The sequence below is a fragment of the Sturnus vulgaris genome, chromosome 22, assembly GCF_052056855.1.
Source record: "Sturnus vulgaris isolate bStuVul1 chromosome 22, bStuVul1.hap1, whole genome shotgun sequence".
NCBI lineage: Eukaryota > Metazoa > Chordata > Aves > Passeriformes > Sturnidae > Sturnus > Sturnus vulgaris.
The window spans coordinates 7,656,012-7,673,109 of NC_142264.1; the positions used below are offsets into that span (position 1 = coordinate 7,656,012).

The following is a 17,098-nucleotide window of genomic DNA, read 5'->3' on the forward strand; positions in this document are numbered from 1 at the left end:
TGCTGGAGCAGAGGCAGTGCTGGTGTCCCCTCTGCACCAGTCCCAGTCACCTGGTGAGATCCAGCTAATCCAGGTATTTTCTAGGACCATTGCTGTTGCAGCTCCAGTGCTCCTCAGTCTGAGTGTTCACACTGGGAGTTTAAAAGGTGTACAGAGACAGAGAAGCTGTGACCTTGGCTGTCATCTTCCAAGGACTTCGCTGGAGCTCTGTGGATCCTGCTGGATCAGTTTTGATCCATGCCAACATCTCTCTTCTGGTTCTTTTGTGCTCTGCAGTGGTGCAGACACCACCATGGTTCCTCCACACGAAGTTGCAGGAAATTCTCCACTGCAGGGCTGTGGAGGAAACCTCCACCAGAGTCAGTGGCTGGCCAGACCCAGCAGCAAAGAGCTTGTGTCTGTGGTGGGGCTTTCTGCTGGCAAAATGCTCTCAGCACCTCAAGGGGTGGATGCTGTTGGGTTCATGTGGTGGGAGAGAAGAGAGATGTGGTGACCCCGGGTGCTTTCCCTTTAGGGAACATCCTGGAGTCAAAGAGAAGAGCTGCTCCTCACCCCAATTTGGGTGCCCCTAGGTTATGGTGACTTTCCACCTCCACCTTAAACATATTTCTGCCAGCCCTCTCCCCATGGGGTGGGCACCATCTTTCTTAGTGCCCAGCACAGCCCTGGAGTGCACCCAGAGGCACAGACTGAGAGTGAGAGCACAGATCTGCACGATCTGCATGATCTGTAAACGTCCTTGTCCCTAAGAGGAAGGCAGGGAATACCCTGCTTCCCCATCCCCTCCCAGGAGCATCCGTGACAGGGATGCAACATGTGCCTGTCCAGAGCCATGGGGCAGCCATGGCCAGTGGAGGGGACAAAAGGCAAGGTATGCTGGACAGTGTGGTCCCTCCTGTTCGTGGTCTGTTCATTTTTCCCCCAAAAAACCCCTGAAACAAGCTTCTGTGGAGCAGCTCAGCCAGCTGCAGAAATGCTTAGAGGGTGGTGTGGTGAGGGGGGTGTGGAGAAGGGAGGCAGGAGAGATCAATCTCACTCCTACTGGGAAATGGACTCAAACTCCTGCTGTGTGTATTTAAGGAGACAAATGGATGTGGAGCCTGGATTTTTAGGAGACCCCTAGGACCTTGCTTTAATTCGAAAATTGAGTAATCTCAGCATTTGCTGCAGCCATGGCCTCCTCACGGCACACATGGCCCAGCCCACGGTGTGGGGGCTTGCTGGGGGGCACGTCCTGTGCTGCTGGTCCCATTGGCCTCAGCAGGAGCCCAGAGCATGGCTGGGACCCTGGCAGGGCTCTTGGAGACACCTTCTTCACGTGCTGGGGGTCACCAGCTCAGGTGACAACTGAGGCTGGAGCAAAGCTCCCCATTTTTTTGTCCCTGCTCCTTGCCAAGGAGCCATCTCCTGCAGAGCAGAGCATGGCCACCACCACTGCCCAGTGTCCCCAGGGTGTTTGTAGCCAGGGTGAGAGGTGTCCCCGAGGCCGTGGGCTCAGTTTGACCCCAATCCAGCACCTGTGGCAGATGTGCTGGAGGAAACAGCCCTCCCTGCAGACACACAGCTTCCCCAAAACAGCTCCTGGAGGCTTGGGGAGACAGAGCCAGGGATTTCTTTTTCCACTGCCAAAGCTGACAGGAAGTCTGTGCCAATGGTGACAGTGTTTTTGTGGTTGAGGTGAGTTTTTTGGTTTGGTCTGGGGCGCATTTCTTTTTATTTGTTGTTGCTTTATTTTAATACCTGCTAATTGGCCCTTGTCCTCCTCCTCTGGCCCTGGAACATCGTGCTGCAGCTCCAGCCCACATCCAGCTCATCTTTCCAGGGGAAGAATGGCAGCACTGTAGCATTGGGTCGGGCTATAATGGGGAGCTTTGTGCCGAGGTGTGAAAGCAGAGCCGGCTCCCCAGGACAGGCTCACTGCAGAGCACAGGGCTTTAATTTCCCCTGCTGCCAGCTTTTAGTGTCCTCTGCCGCTCCCTCGCATCCCCTAAATAACAGAAACCAGGATGCTGCCCACCTTGGTTCCCTCCCAGCACCCTGACCTTTCCAGCACACCACTGATGTCCCTCTCCAGGATGAAGTGCTGGTGATGCTGCTCCCGGGAGAGAGGCAGGGAGGGTGTGAACAGCGCAGGGTGAGATCACCTGCCAACAGCAAAACTTCATCCTCCTTTGCTGTGAACCTGGAGCAGCCTTTTGGACACGAACTGCATAATCCTGGAAAGAGTCTCTGGCCTGGGAAATCCTTAGCTTTCCTCCCCTTTTTTGTTTTTCTTCCCCCCTTCCAGAGATGTCTAGACTAAGGAGCGGCATTTATCTCCTGTGAACAGCACTGAGCATTGCTGGAAAGGGCATGGAAGGCTTTTCCTCCAGCCACCCTGCCATCATGGTAGCATCGTCTTCAGGCTGTGAGAACCCTTCTTGAGCCTTCATCCTCCTCCAGTGGCCCCTGCCTGTGCCTGAGGGAAGGTGTGCAGGCCCCATCTCCATCCTGCAAACAGGAAGGGTCAGGATTTGTCCGTTTGCTGCCATGTCCCTGGACATGAGATGGAGCCTGTCTGCTAGCATGGCTCAGCCTGCTGCCACACTTCCTTCTCTCCTTCTGCACTGAGAAGAGCTAAAAAGCAAACAGAGACTGAGAAATCAGTGCAAAATCCAAAATGAACCTAAATTCCAGCTTCAAGATCATCTCCTTTATCTGCAGCACATCTCTGTCCAGCCTATGTGTTCACCTGTGGTTGGTTTTTTATCTCCCTGTATTTCCTTTTTGATTTTTCCAGAAACAGAGATGTGCATCCTAGACTCAGTGAGCCAGATTTTCGTATCACTCTCAGCCATGGAGAAGACCAGGTATTCACAGATAAGCACCCAACACATGCCCTTTCCAGTATCCTCTCTGCAAACACCAGCCCTGTGGTGTGTGCTGAGTCCTGCAAATGCTGATCTGAAAGGTTCCTTCATGTCCTCTCACTTTCCTCTCCTGGGATGTCAACAGAAAACTCACAGTCAGAAATAACTTAATGCTTCTCCCTCCATCAGCCAGGTCTAACAGAGGACAAAGGAAGTGTTCTTCTCTATTCTGTTACAGAATGTCTCAGCTATAAAATGGGGCCAAATGGCCTCCCCCTGAGCACAAATAACAACAGGAGAAAGATCCATATGCAATCGAGTGTAGGATAAATGTGCTTAGCTGATCGTTTGTTTCCCTAATATTTTTTTTATGAATAGGCTTAGCTTATGGTAAGATGGGACTTTATGGTCCTGTAAGTCTTGCTTGTGTCAAAACAAATGAACTAGCCATCCTAGGGGGGAACTATCAATCCAATATATGTGTGTGCATGGGTGTGGGGAATCAGACCTATTATACCTTTAAGAGCAAATTAGATGCTGTTCCTATGATTCATAAAGCTATATATCTAATGGCATGACTCGTCATCTAGAAAATAAACGTTTCGAGCCAGTTTCTCATCTCATAAATTTCCCCTCTGGCACTGAAGGACATAAACTAAATGGGCTGACTCACAGGGAAACAATACAATTTGGATATTTTTAAATGAGAGATAAAATTGCTTTAGGGCACAGAGGGGTGCTGGGGTCCCGGGGCAAGCACAGGACAGCACATTGCTGGCAAGCACAGGACAGTGCATTGGGGGCCACTGCCGTTCCCAGCAGATCAATCCCCCCTGGGAAACCCTTCATGATTCCAGACCCTCTTGGGCCTGTGAAAACATGACCACCATGATGAAGCATCCAAAATGGAAGTGGTCATGTTTAAGCTGGATTTGTGTAGATGCTGTCTCCTGGCAGGGAGGAGAGTACTCACTGCACTTTGAGCATGGCAGGGAAGGACAGGAGATGTGGAGAGCCCAGCCCAAGGCAGGAGGAGAAGGTGGATCTCAGCCACCAGAGACCAGGAAAGTCCTTGTGAACTCATTCCCACCTGAAGCTCTCCCAAAGGCTGCAGCTTCCCACATTCTCTGCATCCTTGTCCATCACTCTTGGTCCTCCTGTGCCACTGAGCTCCTTGTTTGGGTGGCAGCTGCCATTCCCTTCCTCTGTGTGATCTTACCCACTCCTGCTCCCCATCAATTTGCTCTTGATGCTTCCCTACCCCTCAGCACACACTCCCCAGTACCAGTGGGAAAATCCCAGAAGTCACTGGTTCGAAATTCCACTAGAAAGCAAGAGAAGTGATAGAATCATAGAATCATTTAGGTTGCAAAAGACCTCCAATACTGAGTCCAGCCTTTAACCAGTCACCCCCTTGTCACATCACAGCACTAGTGCTTCATTCAGTTGATTCTTGAACACCTCCAGGGATGGGGACTCCACCGCCTACCTGAGCAGCCCCTTCCAATGCCTGACCACTCTTTCAGTGAAGAAATTCCTGCTGGTGTCCACCCTGCCCTCCCCTGCCCACCCTGAGGCCGTTCCCTCTCCTCCTGTCCCTGTTCCCTGGAGCACAGCCCGACCCCCCCGGCTGTCCCCTCCTGTCAGGGAGTTGTGCAGAGCCACAAGGGCCCCCCTGAGCCTCCTTTTCTCCAGGCTGAGCCCCTTCCCAGCTCCCTCAGCCTCTCCTGGGGCTCCAGACCCTTCCCCAGCTCTGTTCCCTTCTCTGGACACGCTCCAACCCCTCAATGTCCTTCTTGTCATGAGTGACCCAGAACTGGACACAGGACCCAAGGTGTAGCCTCCCCAGTGCCCAGCACAGAGGGACAAGCCAGGGACAAGCCCTGGCTGCCTGGCTCTCCCTGCCTGGCCTTGACATGAGTCAGGACAGAGGCAGGAGCCAGCACGGGTGGCCGTGCTCCCCGTAACCCTGTTAGGGGTGGAGGTGTGCTCGCCCTAATGAGCACAGCATCCATCCCCTAACCTCGTTTGTGTGAAGGGTGACACAAGGCAGATGACAGCTGGGTACCTGAAGGATCTAATTAAAACCTATGAGAGGCTGGGCAGGCAGAGCACAGGGGATTGCTCATCCTGCTAGTGCTTAACAGCAGGAAACAGAAAAAGAAGGAATTGACTACTGGATTTACTAAAGGGCAGGTGGGGTTTCTTCCCTAAGTCGGGGATGTGCAGGGAGGGGCTGGGTTAGGGGACAGGGCGGGGTGTGCAGAGTGACAGGGGTTGGGGCTGGGGGACAGTGGAGCAGTGTGACAGTGCAGCCCTTCCCGGGATCACCCACATCTGTCTTCACCCTTAGTGCCTGTCTGTGCACACAGGTACCCTCAGCAGAGGGCATTTATCTTGCTTCCTGGGGGGAGCACATGCTTCCCCATCCATCTGCACACATCCTTTGCTGTTCCTTCCCTGCACGGACCTGCTGCTCTCTCTCTGCAGATGTGTGTCTGCATCCATTTATCTGGGTGTCAGATAAACCCCTCTCCTCATCCCTCTCTCCAATTACTTTGGATGCCCTTTCCAGCCTAGAACTTCAATTACTTTCTAAAGAACAGAGTAAAATAATGTCACATTTTCTTTCTTTCACGTGTTCGTTCCTTCCTTGGGTTTTTTGGGTTTTTTTTTTTCCATTTTTTCCATCTGGAACAGTCCCATTTTGTAAACGCCTGGAAGCAGAAAATTTTGCAGACACAAGAGCCTTGAGGCCTCGTTGAAGGTGCCGGGGGTGTTTGGGGAGAGCGACAAAACCCAGGACAATGGGAGCCCTGACGTCAGGCTCTATTTATACCTCCTCCTTTCAGAAACCTCCCTGGGACTGCGCTTTTCCTAGAGTTTTCTGCTCAATGCTGCAGCCTGAGCTGTACCTGTCCTCCCCAAAGGGCACAGTTTTATTTCTAGGCGTACCCTTGCAGCACAGGCCATATCACCAGGGCCAGGCTTCCGCAGGCAACATTTCATGGGAGGAGCGGTGTTGCCACAAGTAAGTCTGCTCCATGTGGATGAGGACCTGTGGAGGTGTTTCAGCTCCTAAATGTGCCTCTTGAAAGGTCAAAAGCATTACAGAGCTTTGTTCCAGTGGCTGGTGTTTTGGTGTTCTGATTTTTCTAGATGGGCGTTGTGGCTTTGCAGGGTTGGGTTGGACACTGGCTCTCTGAGTGAAGGAGAGATGTTTTTGAAGCTGGAAGTTTAATTACTGGCGAAGGGTAGTGGGAGAAACCACCATAAATCCATATGTTCCAAACTAGAGCAGGGTATGGAGTGAGGGAAGGCCCATCCTGTGGTGTGGGGACCAACACTGAGCACCCTGAGCTGAGGGATGAGCATAGCAGGGACACTGAGACCTGGAGGGCTTTGCCAGTTCTGACCACGGTTATTATTCCAGGGAGTCATTGGTATTATTAGGAGCAGTCAGAGTGGCCCCTGGGGACATCCTACAAGTATTTTCCAGGTTTTATTTTTTCCTTCCAGATACTGCTGTTTTGCTTGTGAGTGTTCCTTAGACAAGTGAAAAAAGCAGCAGTTTGCTTGCAGGAGGGTGCTTTGTGTGAATAACAAACCTGTGAGAAGGATGGAAGGGGTCTGTGTGGTTGGGAATGTAGGCATTACTTTATTCTCAGGGGGACAGAAGCAGCTGGGCAGAAGGGCATGGGGAAGAGTGGAAGAGTTTCATTGGGCACAGCAGCAGTGTGCAGGTACCGTGTGTATTCTGTTCACTGTCACTGAGGGACTTAGGTTCGGGCTTCTTCAGGCAGCTCAGTCCTCCCCCACAGGAGATCCCCATCCCCACTCCATAAACATTCAGGGATGAACCAGCACCACTCAGTATATGGGAGTTAAACCCAGAGAGGTGAAGGGCCGTGCCCAGGGCCATGGCAAAGCTGGGGAGGACACACTCCCCCAGCCCATCCCGGATTTCCTCATCCCAGGGCTCTGCACACTTCCCCAGTGCTCAGCCCCACAGCCGAGCTGCTGGCCAGATTTCACTGAGTCTTCAGCACACGTGTTCACGCTTTTTGTTCTCACATCAGGCCTTCAAGGGAGCCCTGATGAGCTCATACTGGTGCTCTGGGAAAGGTGATGTTATCGAAGACTGGTGCAGGTGCGACCTCAACGCCTTCGATGAGAACGGACTCCCGAACTGCAGCCCTCTCCCTCCGCCTGTGTACGTATCCCTGTGAGCCCTCTGCTGACCACCAGCCCCTTTCCCGTGGGTCACAGTCCCCAGAACCACTCCATATCCCAGGGTCTCAGCCCATGGACACCTCCTTCTGCACCCTTGGGCGTGGGGGCTGCAGTGCAGCCCTCCTCACTGTGTGACTGATGCCTTTAGGATATCCTGGCTCTGGCTCCAGCCCTGGAAGGTTTCCTTATAGATTTTCATCACCTGATTAGCAAGGCTTGTAGAATGGGATTTCAAATGTTGAAAGAAATGGAATTACAGTGCAATTCATCGTGGCTTGTCAGAGCAAGAGCAAATCAGGAGCAAACTGATGGGGAATTAGCTGAGAAAGCAGGAAGACTGGCTCCAGCAAGCCACAAGGAGCAGAACACCTTCTTAGTGAGCCAATATCCTCGGAGGGGATTCATTTCCCATCTCGAGTCCAGCAAACATGCTGTGTGTTTGGAGCCAGACTCTCCATGGCCTTGTACTTGGTGTTGTCATCTACCCCGGAGCAGAGGGAGTGGACGCCTCTGCATTAGCACAGCCAGGAGCACAGAGCTCCTCTGCCTTCATCCCAGCCCACGTTGTTCCTGCTCTGGGCAGGAGCTCCGGCACAGCTGCCCTGCTCTGGCTCTCTCCCACACCCCTCTGAGGTTTGCAGCTGGGTGAATTCACGCTGCTTCTCCCCCTCTCTCCCTCCCTCACCTTTTCTTGCTGGCCATGCAGACCTGACCCTTCCCTGCTGTGGACTCAGCCCTGCTGGGTTTCAAGAACCTGGATCCTCTCCTGTTTTGTTCCTGGGGTGTTGGTCCTTGCTTACCTTGCTAAAGTTCAGCAGTTCTCCCAGACAATGAAAAGACAATAATATCTCTCCCTTTAGATGAGATATTTGGAGTTGCATGAGCTTGCCTTCTCCAGGAGCAGGGGAGGCTGCCAAGGGCATACAGTGCAATGGGCTGGACTCTGCTGAACTTCAGCTGGAAGTTCTTTGATGCTTACGAGCCTGCTCTGCCCCTGTGACCTCTGTCCTTGGGGCTTTGTGGGCACACCCACATGTGTGAATGTGGGCCTTTCTAGGGGTGGTGCTGCTTAGAGATGTGGATTCCTCCCCAGAAAGGGAGCTCATGTCTTGTTTTCTTGCTGTCTCCCGCCCAGCCTGCGGCTGTCCCCCAGCGTGGAGCCCTCGAGCACCGTGGTGTCCCTGGAGTGGCTGGATGTGCAGCCTGCCATCGGGACCAAGGTGTCAGACTATGTCCTGCAGCACAAGAAGGTGGACGAGTACACGGACACAGACCTTTACACAGGTGAGTGTGAGGGAGGGCAACCTCCTCGTGGTGCAGAGGGCTCCTGGTGGTGCTGCCTGTGCCTTACCTGGCTGGGAGCAGCTGCTTTGGTGGAGAGTGGTACATAGAGCCAAAATGTTACACGAGATTTCTGGAATCTTCTGCAGACATTGCTATTTGAAGGGAATGGGAATTACAAAAACACAGTGATGCAGAAGGAAATTATTTGCCCTTTTTTGTGCAGAAGAGCTGTGAGTTGAGTTTCTGAAGTGAGTGTTGATCTGATCAGTCTGAAATGCCACAGGATGGTGGTTGTAGGGGGAAAGTCATCCCTCAACAGCTCAAGGGCTTTACTGGTCTGTTCCAGTAGTGACCAGTGACCCACCTTTGAAAGGACACTTTCAGTTGTCTTGCACACCTATCAAAGGAACTCAAAACCTGCAATATTTAGGGAGATCATTCAAAGAGCACAAAATTTCTCCAGGAGAACCTGAAACTTCTCTGGGTTGGAGATTAGTTCTCAGGCTTGTACTGAGTGCTCTACAACTTAAAAAGGCTCTGTCAGCAACTCAATCCATGCTCCAGGAGCTGCTGGACAAGGCAGAGGGCTGTGAAGGATGGGACTTGATTTGAGTGAATCAGTGATTGATTTCAGAAAATAGGACTTGAGACCCTGAGTGATGGCAGTGCTTCAGGGAAAGCCAGGCAGAACCTAGTGCTTTTTGCTTGAGGATTTTGGATGTAGTTTTTTGAAGAAGCTCACAAGAGTTGTCAAGAGCAGCTGGATTATTGACCAAAGCAGAGATTTACCTGGGACAGGGCTGGTGCTGGAGTGCAGAACCTTACAGTCCACGTGCAGACTTGCATGGGCTCCCAGGGCACCCTGGCAAGATGTTTAGCTGTGTTTCCTTTTTAGGAAGACAGGCTCAGGAAGATCATTTAGACCTCACAGCCACAGGGAAGTTTCCACCCTCTCTACTCATCTCAAGCCCGTGTATTCTGCTTCTGCAGCATAGACCCCACCATATCCAAAATTCGTGCTACAAGAGCTGGCCTGTCTCTGCTGGAGAGAGCCAGATCCCCACCTGCTGGGGGGGTCCAGCTGTTTGTGGAGACCCCTGAAAGAAGGAGCAGGAGACCTGCAGGAGGTCCCTGGCTCATACACCAGTCCCATCCCATGGGACCTTCCTCCTACATCTTGCCAGCATCCCCTCCCAAAGCTGCTCAATGTGGCCATGGACACTGGGTTATGTCTCTGGCTTCACGGCATGGAAGAAGGTTTGTTCTTTATCTTGGAGGGGCACCTTGCAGAAATGGAGAAAGAAAACAAGCCACCAAAGGAGGGACTTTGTTTTGGATGGGGATTCCAGATTGCTCACACATCAGTCAGGTGAGGCCAGACCAGGGAAACATGGGGTTTCTCCTTTGAAGTGGCTGGATCTTTGCCTGGCAGCCAGAGTAGGAAATACAGATTATTATTATTATTTTCCTTTTATGACTGCCATGTGTTTGACAGGCAATTGAATTCATTGTGGGGAGCTTCCCTCCCCTCTGCCTGCTCTGGGGGACTGTTTGGGACAGAATGACCCTATTAACAATTAAAGAGAAAAGCCAATCCTAAATCTTTTTTTTTTTTTTTTTTTTTTCCATGTTGTTTATAACCAAACAAATTCCTGCCTTCATTCCTTTCTTACCCTACAGGCCCCTAATGCCAGATGACTTGATTCCTGCAAATACCTTGTGTAGGTTTGCAGAGGTGCTGACTGCTACAGCTCTCTACAGCCAAAAATCCTGTCCTGGGTATCCCCTGACCAACATTACCACCCACCCTGCTGCACCACAGCTTCTCCCATCTGAGCACAAAAACAATAACTCGGCCTCAGAGGGGGAATATTTAGGAGGGGAGTGTGGGATATGAAATTTGGATGGCTTTTGATGGATATAGGCAGATCTTCTTTCCCCATCAGTCTCCCAGCTGCTGGCAGGGAAGAGCAGGTTGTTCCCACTGCTGGGAGGTACATCACAGGTATTTGCAGAGCAGGCCAACTCTGGGCTGGGAGGATCTGGCAAGATTGTAGGGCTCTTGAGGATGCTGCCACTCATTCCTTGGAACTCTTGAGTTTAAATGAGTTATTTGTACTTGGACAGTGATTATGTTTGCTTCATTGCAAATTACAGCCGTTTCTTGTTGGGATTCCTAGGACTGACAGGGGCTAGAGCTCTGCCAACCTATTCTTCATTCCCATGGCAAATCAGGTGGTACCTGGTCATGGCCTCACCTGCCTTTTGCCTTCCTTCTGGCCCTCAAAAGCCTCCAATCTCTCACCCTTGCAAAACTCCTTGGCCTTTGCCTTGTTCTGTGACTGGAAGATGTCACCATTCCCTTGAGCCAGAAAACATTTGTTCCTCTTCCTCTTGGAGCGGAGTCAGGAGGGAGTTTTGAGCCTGGTCTAACGTGGCTCCCCTCTGCTCCCTGCAGGGCTCCACATGAGACAGGGATGCTGCAGGACAGGGCGAAGGGAGCCAGGAGCCTGAATGGCTCGGTTGCCCTCGGCTGTATGAGTTTTTTGGTTTTTTTTAAGAGGCTTGTTACTGGTGCTTAGAAAAACACAGCCCTTGGCCCATGTGAGGCAGAGAGGAGGTGAACTTGTGTGTGAAATAAACCACGCTTTCAACACCAGCGCGCGGGGAGCGAGCGGCTCCGCGCTCGGGAGCCAGCCGAGAAGACGGAGAGCAATTACATCCCAAACTGTTTATTAAAACTTGTGGAAATTAGTCATAACTCCATGTGTGTGACGGCTTTGTAGTTGAGTGATGCTCTTTGTTTGAACACGGGGCTCGGAGAGGGCGGGAGCGTGTGTGTGTGTGTGTGTGTGTGTGTGTGCAGCCCAGCCCGCCAGCGCATTATGTCATGGACCAAGCAGGCGCTGCACTTGAGAGAGGGAGAGGGAGAAATGTGTTTTACAGGGTGAGGTACAAACTGAAATGGCTGTGAACATCTGGAACTGATATTAGGCTTGGAAAATGTTTTCTGTCACTCCAACACTCCTCTGGAGGAAGGTTTCTGAAGTTAAGAAGCTCCAAAGGGGATGAGGGGGAGGGATGAGGGGATAGCATGGCTGTGGTGCAAAGTGCTTCTCATGTCTCCATTCTCCAAGCAGGGCCGTGTCCCTGCATCTGCCAGACATGGCAGCTGGGCTATCACCACTTCTCGTTGTTGTGGTTTGGCTTAGGAGGTCCCCTGGACCAGCTGAGCCCCCCTTGCCTGAGCCAGCCCTGCATGGGGAGTGCAGCATCTTCTAACCTGTGCTGGAAAACAGAAGGCTCTTTGCCCTGGTTTTAGGGTTGGAGCTGGGAGCTAAGCTGGGAGGCCTTGTGTGAAAGCTGAAGGGTGAAATCCTCAGGAGGGAATAGGCAGATCTATGCCTGGTTTAACACCACCTGGACCTTCTCTGGGGCCCACCTGGGAGGTCAGACCCACCTGCATATGGGGAGGCTGCTGTGAGTTTGTGTAATGCGAGGTTTAGAAGTAAAAAACCACTTTGAATGTGTTTTTAGAACATTTTGGGGGATGGCTGGGGGAGGAGGAAGGGCTGGGCTTGGCTGTGTGATGGATTGGGGTTTGTGGGTTGGGCTGTGTTGCTCCTGGGGTGGTGGCAGTGTTGCTGATGTGACGTTCTCCATCCGTTTCTCAGAGTTCTCTCCCTGGTGCAGTTTTCTTCTCCATGTGCCCACATCTCTGTTGCTGCTGGGTCTCTGAACACCCATTTTTTGGGGCTTGGGGGTGCTGCCAAGTGCCTGCACAGGGCACAGTGAGGAGGCTGGGGAGGAGGTGGTTTGAGGGTATCTCAAAGAACTTTGCTGGTGATAAGTCAGACCTTGCACACTCTGATGTAGGCATGGACACTCCTTTAATCTGCAAATGGAGGGGACAAAACAAGATAAAGATAAAATTCCTACCCTAAGGTCACAAGAGCTGTGATTTAATCTCAGCATGAGAGCCTCAGCATGGGGCAGTACTCACCTGTGGGGGCAGAGACAGGTGCAGGTCCTGGATCCCCCAGCTTGTGCCCTGTGGTCACTCCTGCATCAGAACCCTCAGGCTGAACACTGAGCCAGTCTGCACCTCCCAGCCTTTTGCCACCACTGGGGTGAGCAGCCCTGGACCTGAGTACAGAACATGCAAGAGCTGTGTGTGTCCTTGAGCATGAATCCACCTCTTCCTGCCTGTGCTTCAGCATCAAAGTGTGGGTACAACTGGGGAGATGCAGAGAAACAAAGAATCACTTGCTGTCCCCGTGATTGAGGGTGACAGTGAGTGTGAACGAGGTGTTGTCCCAATGCACTGCTGGCTCAGAGCTGCTGATGGCAAATCACAGAAGGATTAGGAGGCTCTGCCCCTCTCCCAGCCCTTCATCTTGTCCTGCTCTGTGCTGGCTCCCACACTGGGATTTTGCCCCTTTTCTGTGGTACTTCACACCTCAGTGTGTGCTGACAGCTGGATTGGAGTAGCTGGGGACATTGTGGGGTATTGGCTGAACAAAGTATACAACAAACAGGTGAACAGCTCACCTGCTTCTGTACAGCACTCAGTTTGGGATGCCATGTCCAAGCAGCACAGGTGAGATCTCAGCAGAGACCCCCAGGCTTTAACTCTGATGGTGTCAAGGGATCCTGGCTGCTCTGGAGTCTTTTTGCCATGTTCATAAGAAGAAGTAGCCCTCATCCAGAACAGCTTGTAATCCTCAAAGAAAGGAGAAGAGGAACACAGCCTGCTGACTGAGCCTGTTGGAGATCTCAGAGCAGGAGAATGCAGAGCCTGGCAGCTAGCTCAGAGCCTTCTGTACTGGGACTCTTGATACACAGGGCTGTGGCATGGAGCAGAACCAGCAGGTAACCTGGGACAACAGACAGGGCAGGAAGACGTGCAGGAGTGGAGAGTAGAGTTGTATAAAACCTGTGCACATCACCATGCCAGCTTTGCAGACTGCTCTGGAGCAGAGCTGCTCTGCAGAGGAACCTGTGCACAGCATCGTTTCTATAAAAGAAAGCAAAAGAGGTCAACTCAGAAGGCTGAGTGTTTGGTACACTTGCAAGTTGTGCTCTGAATTGAGGCTTGGGAGTGTCTTATTTATAACTTCACAGTTGTGATGTGTCTGGATGGCTGGGGTTATATGGATATAGCTATGGCAACCAGTTCTTCCAGACACCCTCTTGTGTGCAAGCTGTGCTGCTACTGCCCTGTGAAGACCTGGGGTAGGCTGGGAGAAGAGAACACTGTCTGGCCAGAGCAAATACTGTTCCTGTCAGAAAGGGGTCACTGCAATCTCCATGCAACCATGTTGCACTCCCAGTATAAGCCTTAAAATCACCTTTAAGAGTGCTGACTGACAAACTGGCCAGCACAAAGAGCAGCAGGAGGAGTTGACACTGCCCTTAGGAAGCTGTCGGAGCTTGGGGTCCAGCCAGGAGCTGGGTAAATACATGAACATTGACCCTGCCTCTTCTGCAGCTAACACATGGGTAAAGATGTTTTCAACACCCAGAGTGCCCTTCTTGAGTGCTGAATCCACTTCACTTGTTAGCAGAAGGAAAGATGATTCAAAAAGAAGCCTTTGAAGTGAAGGTCAGGTTTTTGGAAGCTGCTTCCTGAGATGTGTTGTGTAATAGCACCAAGCAAGTGCTTAATTTTGGCCATTACCCTCACTGTGAAGCTCCGATTTCTCTCCCTGGGACAGCTGCAGTTATTTCCACCTACCAGTGTCATTTTCGTATCCTGGAAAGCAGAAGGGAGGTGGAGGGCTCTCAACTCTCAATTAGGGTTGAGTCAGTTGCTGAAAAATTTTCATTAATTCACATTTCCATATGGTTGTTCCAGGGTTTTTTATTTTTATCTGCCCAGACACCTTTTGGCCAGAACTGGGCATTATCTTTGCTTTCTCCCAAATCACTTTATAGGTGGAGACCTGGGACCTCTGCCCTTTTCCTGCTGTCTGCAGAGGATGGAGCAGCCTGGCTGGTGCCACGAGTGTGTCATGCACTTCAGGAGCACCGTGTTTGCCAAGGGCTTTGTGCTGTCTGCTCAGAGCTGCCTCTCCCTCAAGGACAGCTGTAGATGCTGCCTTCTAGCTAAGAAGCCTCTGAACTTCTTACATGGCAGTTAATGAGGCCAGTCATGGAGGTTTTTTTACTAGTCTGTAATTTTATCCTCTAGGATTAAGTTTCTCCTGATCTGGAAAAGTCAAGGCCACAAATCCATCTTGTCAGAAAGCATCAAAAGCCAAGGCTGCTAACACAGCCAGATGGATCACGGCATGTGAGTGCAGAGCAGTGGAACTTTTTCATAGGAGCCTTTATTGACTAGACAGGCTTTTTTAATCAATAAATTGTGGCTGGAATTTGGAGGGAAGCTCAGTCTGTGTTTGCAAAGCTGGTGCTTGGCAATGCAGCCCTGAGCTATGTGGAAAATACAGGCTCTGGGGCATCTGTGGATGCAACACAACCTGCTCTGGGAGGAAACTTGGGCATTCTCATTGAACAAAGAATCTGGGTCTTCCCTTTGGATGGGCTCTGAATGACGCCCAGACTGAGATCCTTTGCCAGGGTAGGATCTTCCTGGAGATTTTGCATATTGCTCTCATTCTAGCCAAAGCCTGGGATGATATCCTGAATGGGATGGGGAATCTGCTTTCCAGTCCTCTGGCTGTAGTTGAGGTTTCCCATGCATTCAGGGCTGTCAGGTGGCTGAAACACTATCCAAAAAGTTAGCCAGGGTCCCTCCACACCTCTCTGGAAGGAAATAAGGATAGAAAATGATCCAAAGAGGTACAAAGACTGCCTGGGGACAGCATTTTCTGTCCTGTTTGAAACCTCTCAGCCCCAGCACAGGAGGTGCTCTGGGGATGTTGCAGTTGTCCTGGGCTGTGGTCGTGTCTGGTGCCTGCTCTGTCCTGCCAGCATCAGCTCTGCTCTAACCCTCACCATTCCTCAGCACATCCCTGTTCAGTGGCACATGGTGGCACCAGCCCTTCCCCTCTGCCTCTCCCAGGCTGGGCTGAGTGCACTGTGTGTTCTCTGCTCACCAAAACGATGGGGCCTCCTCTTGTTGGGCAGTGGCTCAAGGTGGGGCCTGTCATCTATTCCCCATATTGCTCCAGTGTGAGGGAAGTTCAGTAAAAATGGAGAGGGATTAAACCTGAGTCAGGGGATTTGCCAATTAAAATATCTGCTCCTCCTGTAGGTTTCATATGATACAAGAGAGACCCTCCCCATCTCCCCCGTGACCCTGTCCCAGTTTGTTCAGCTTGCCAGGGATTCAGGTCTGGCTCTTAGAAGTGAGGAGGCAGCTGGGTCTAGGTTACATTTCATGCTGTTTGGATAGGATAAGCCTTTCCTCCCAGTAATTGGGTGATTGGACTTGTGAGGTTTCCCAGATATGAATCTGGAGACCCTAGAGGGGGTCAGATTAGGTTATGGAGACATAATAGGAAATACTGCTCTGGCTAGTTTGGGTTATGGGGGATAGGGTGGATACTCTGCAGCATTTCCCTGCTGGGTTCCCACTGATGGGGCCTGCATGGTGGGGTCAAGGAACAGCCTTATCTCAGCATCAGGTTGACTTGGGCTTTGCTGGGAGCGACTCTCTGTGAACTCTTTCCACCCCTGTAATCCTGCTCTTCCAGAGGACAGGACTATGACCCCTCCTTTGGAGAAAGGAGGGGTGGCTGGTGCTGTCCTGCTGCTGCTGGGGTTCATTCACAGGGGAGAGAGTGTCTTTTTTGAAATGGATGTCGTGTCCCCAGGATCCTTGGGATCTTTGTACTCTGAAGTGTCATTGTTTGGATCAAGTAAAGATCTTCCTCATTGCTCCCCCATGTAGTGACAGCAGTGGGGATGGGGTTGATGCACCCCAGAGGGGATCATTTAGTGAGCATTTAAGTGCATGTGCCCGTCTGTGCCATGTGAGAGGTGTATTTGAGGAAGGGTGTCATGCTGATCTAGTCAGAGCAAGTGAGATGAGCTTGTCCCCGTGGCCAAGTAGGTGTTTTAGAGCTGTACTGGTGAGGAATCCTGCTCTGAAGTGCATCCTGAGATGTTCAGAAGTGAGACCCACCACATCTGTGCTGCAGAGCTGTTGGTTATGTGGGTTAAAATCCCCTCCCGTTCCTGGTCTGTTCTCCTCTTGTGTTTGAGAGCAGCTCTGCAAAGTTGCTGGACACGAGTTCTGCTGAAACAAGCCTGGCTCCAGGCACCAGTCTGCAACACTCCTTCCAGCCCTCTTTTCTTTTTATTAACAGTGAGATGACAGATAGGAGATGGTCATTAATTTAATAAAGGATGTTTCTGATCACGACTGCAGAAGCAAGATCCTGAGGTTTTCCATGGTGGTCTGATGACTCACCCTGATGAAATAGGGTGAGGCTGGGATAGGAAATACCTCACTGAAACTTGGAGTATGGCAATGGCTCTTCCCACAGAGCAGCCAGGCTCCTACAGTCATTCTGCCATCCTTGGCTGGGCTGCCCTAGCACCTTCCCAGTATGATGATTCCCACACTGGGAAGAGCTGGATTTCAGCTCCAGAGATACCCGTGGACCCAGTGCAGATGGGGGAGGTTCCCTTCCTCTTTCCCTGGTGCCAGCCCTGAACACCTGCCTGGGGTGATGGTGGAGTCAGGGAATGTTGAGGTGTGGCTGGGGGACCCCATTCCCCACCACCCCCTTTGTGGCTCACTCAGGAGGGCAGTGCAGGCT

General features: G+C 51.6%; 1 protein-coding gene across 1 annotated transcript in view; it reads left to right on the plus strand.

Annotated features, from left to right (window-relative positions):
• Positions 1-17,098, plus strand: part of ASTN2 (astrotactin 2) — a 312,809-nt gene that overhangs the window by 223,758 nt on the left and 71,953 nt on the right. The window contains exons 18-19 of the mRNA XM_088177716.1: positions 6,929-7,062; positions 8,218-8,366. Of these exons, the coding sequence (XP_088033842.1) occupies positions 6,929-7,062; positions 8,218-8,366 (283 nt within the window). The remainder of the gene's footprint in view (positions 1-6,928; positions 7,063-8,217; positions 8,367-17,098) is intronic.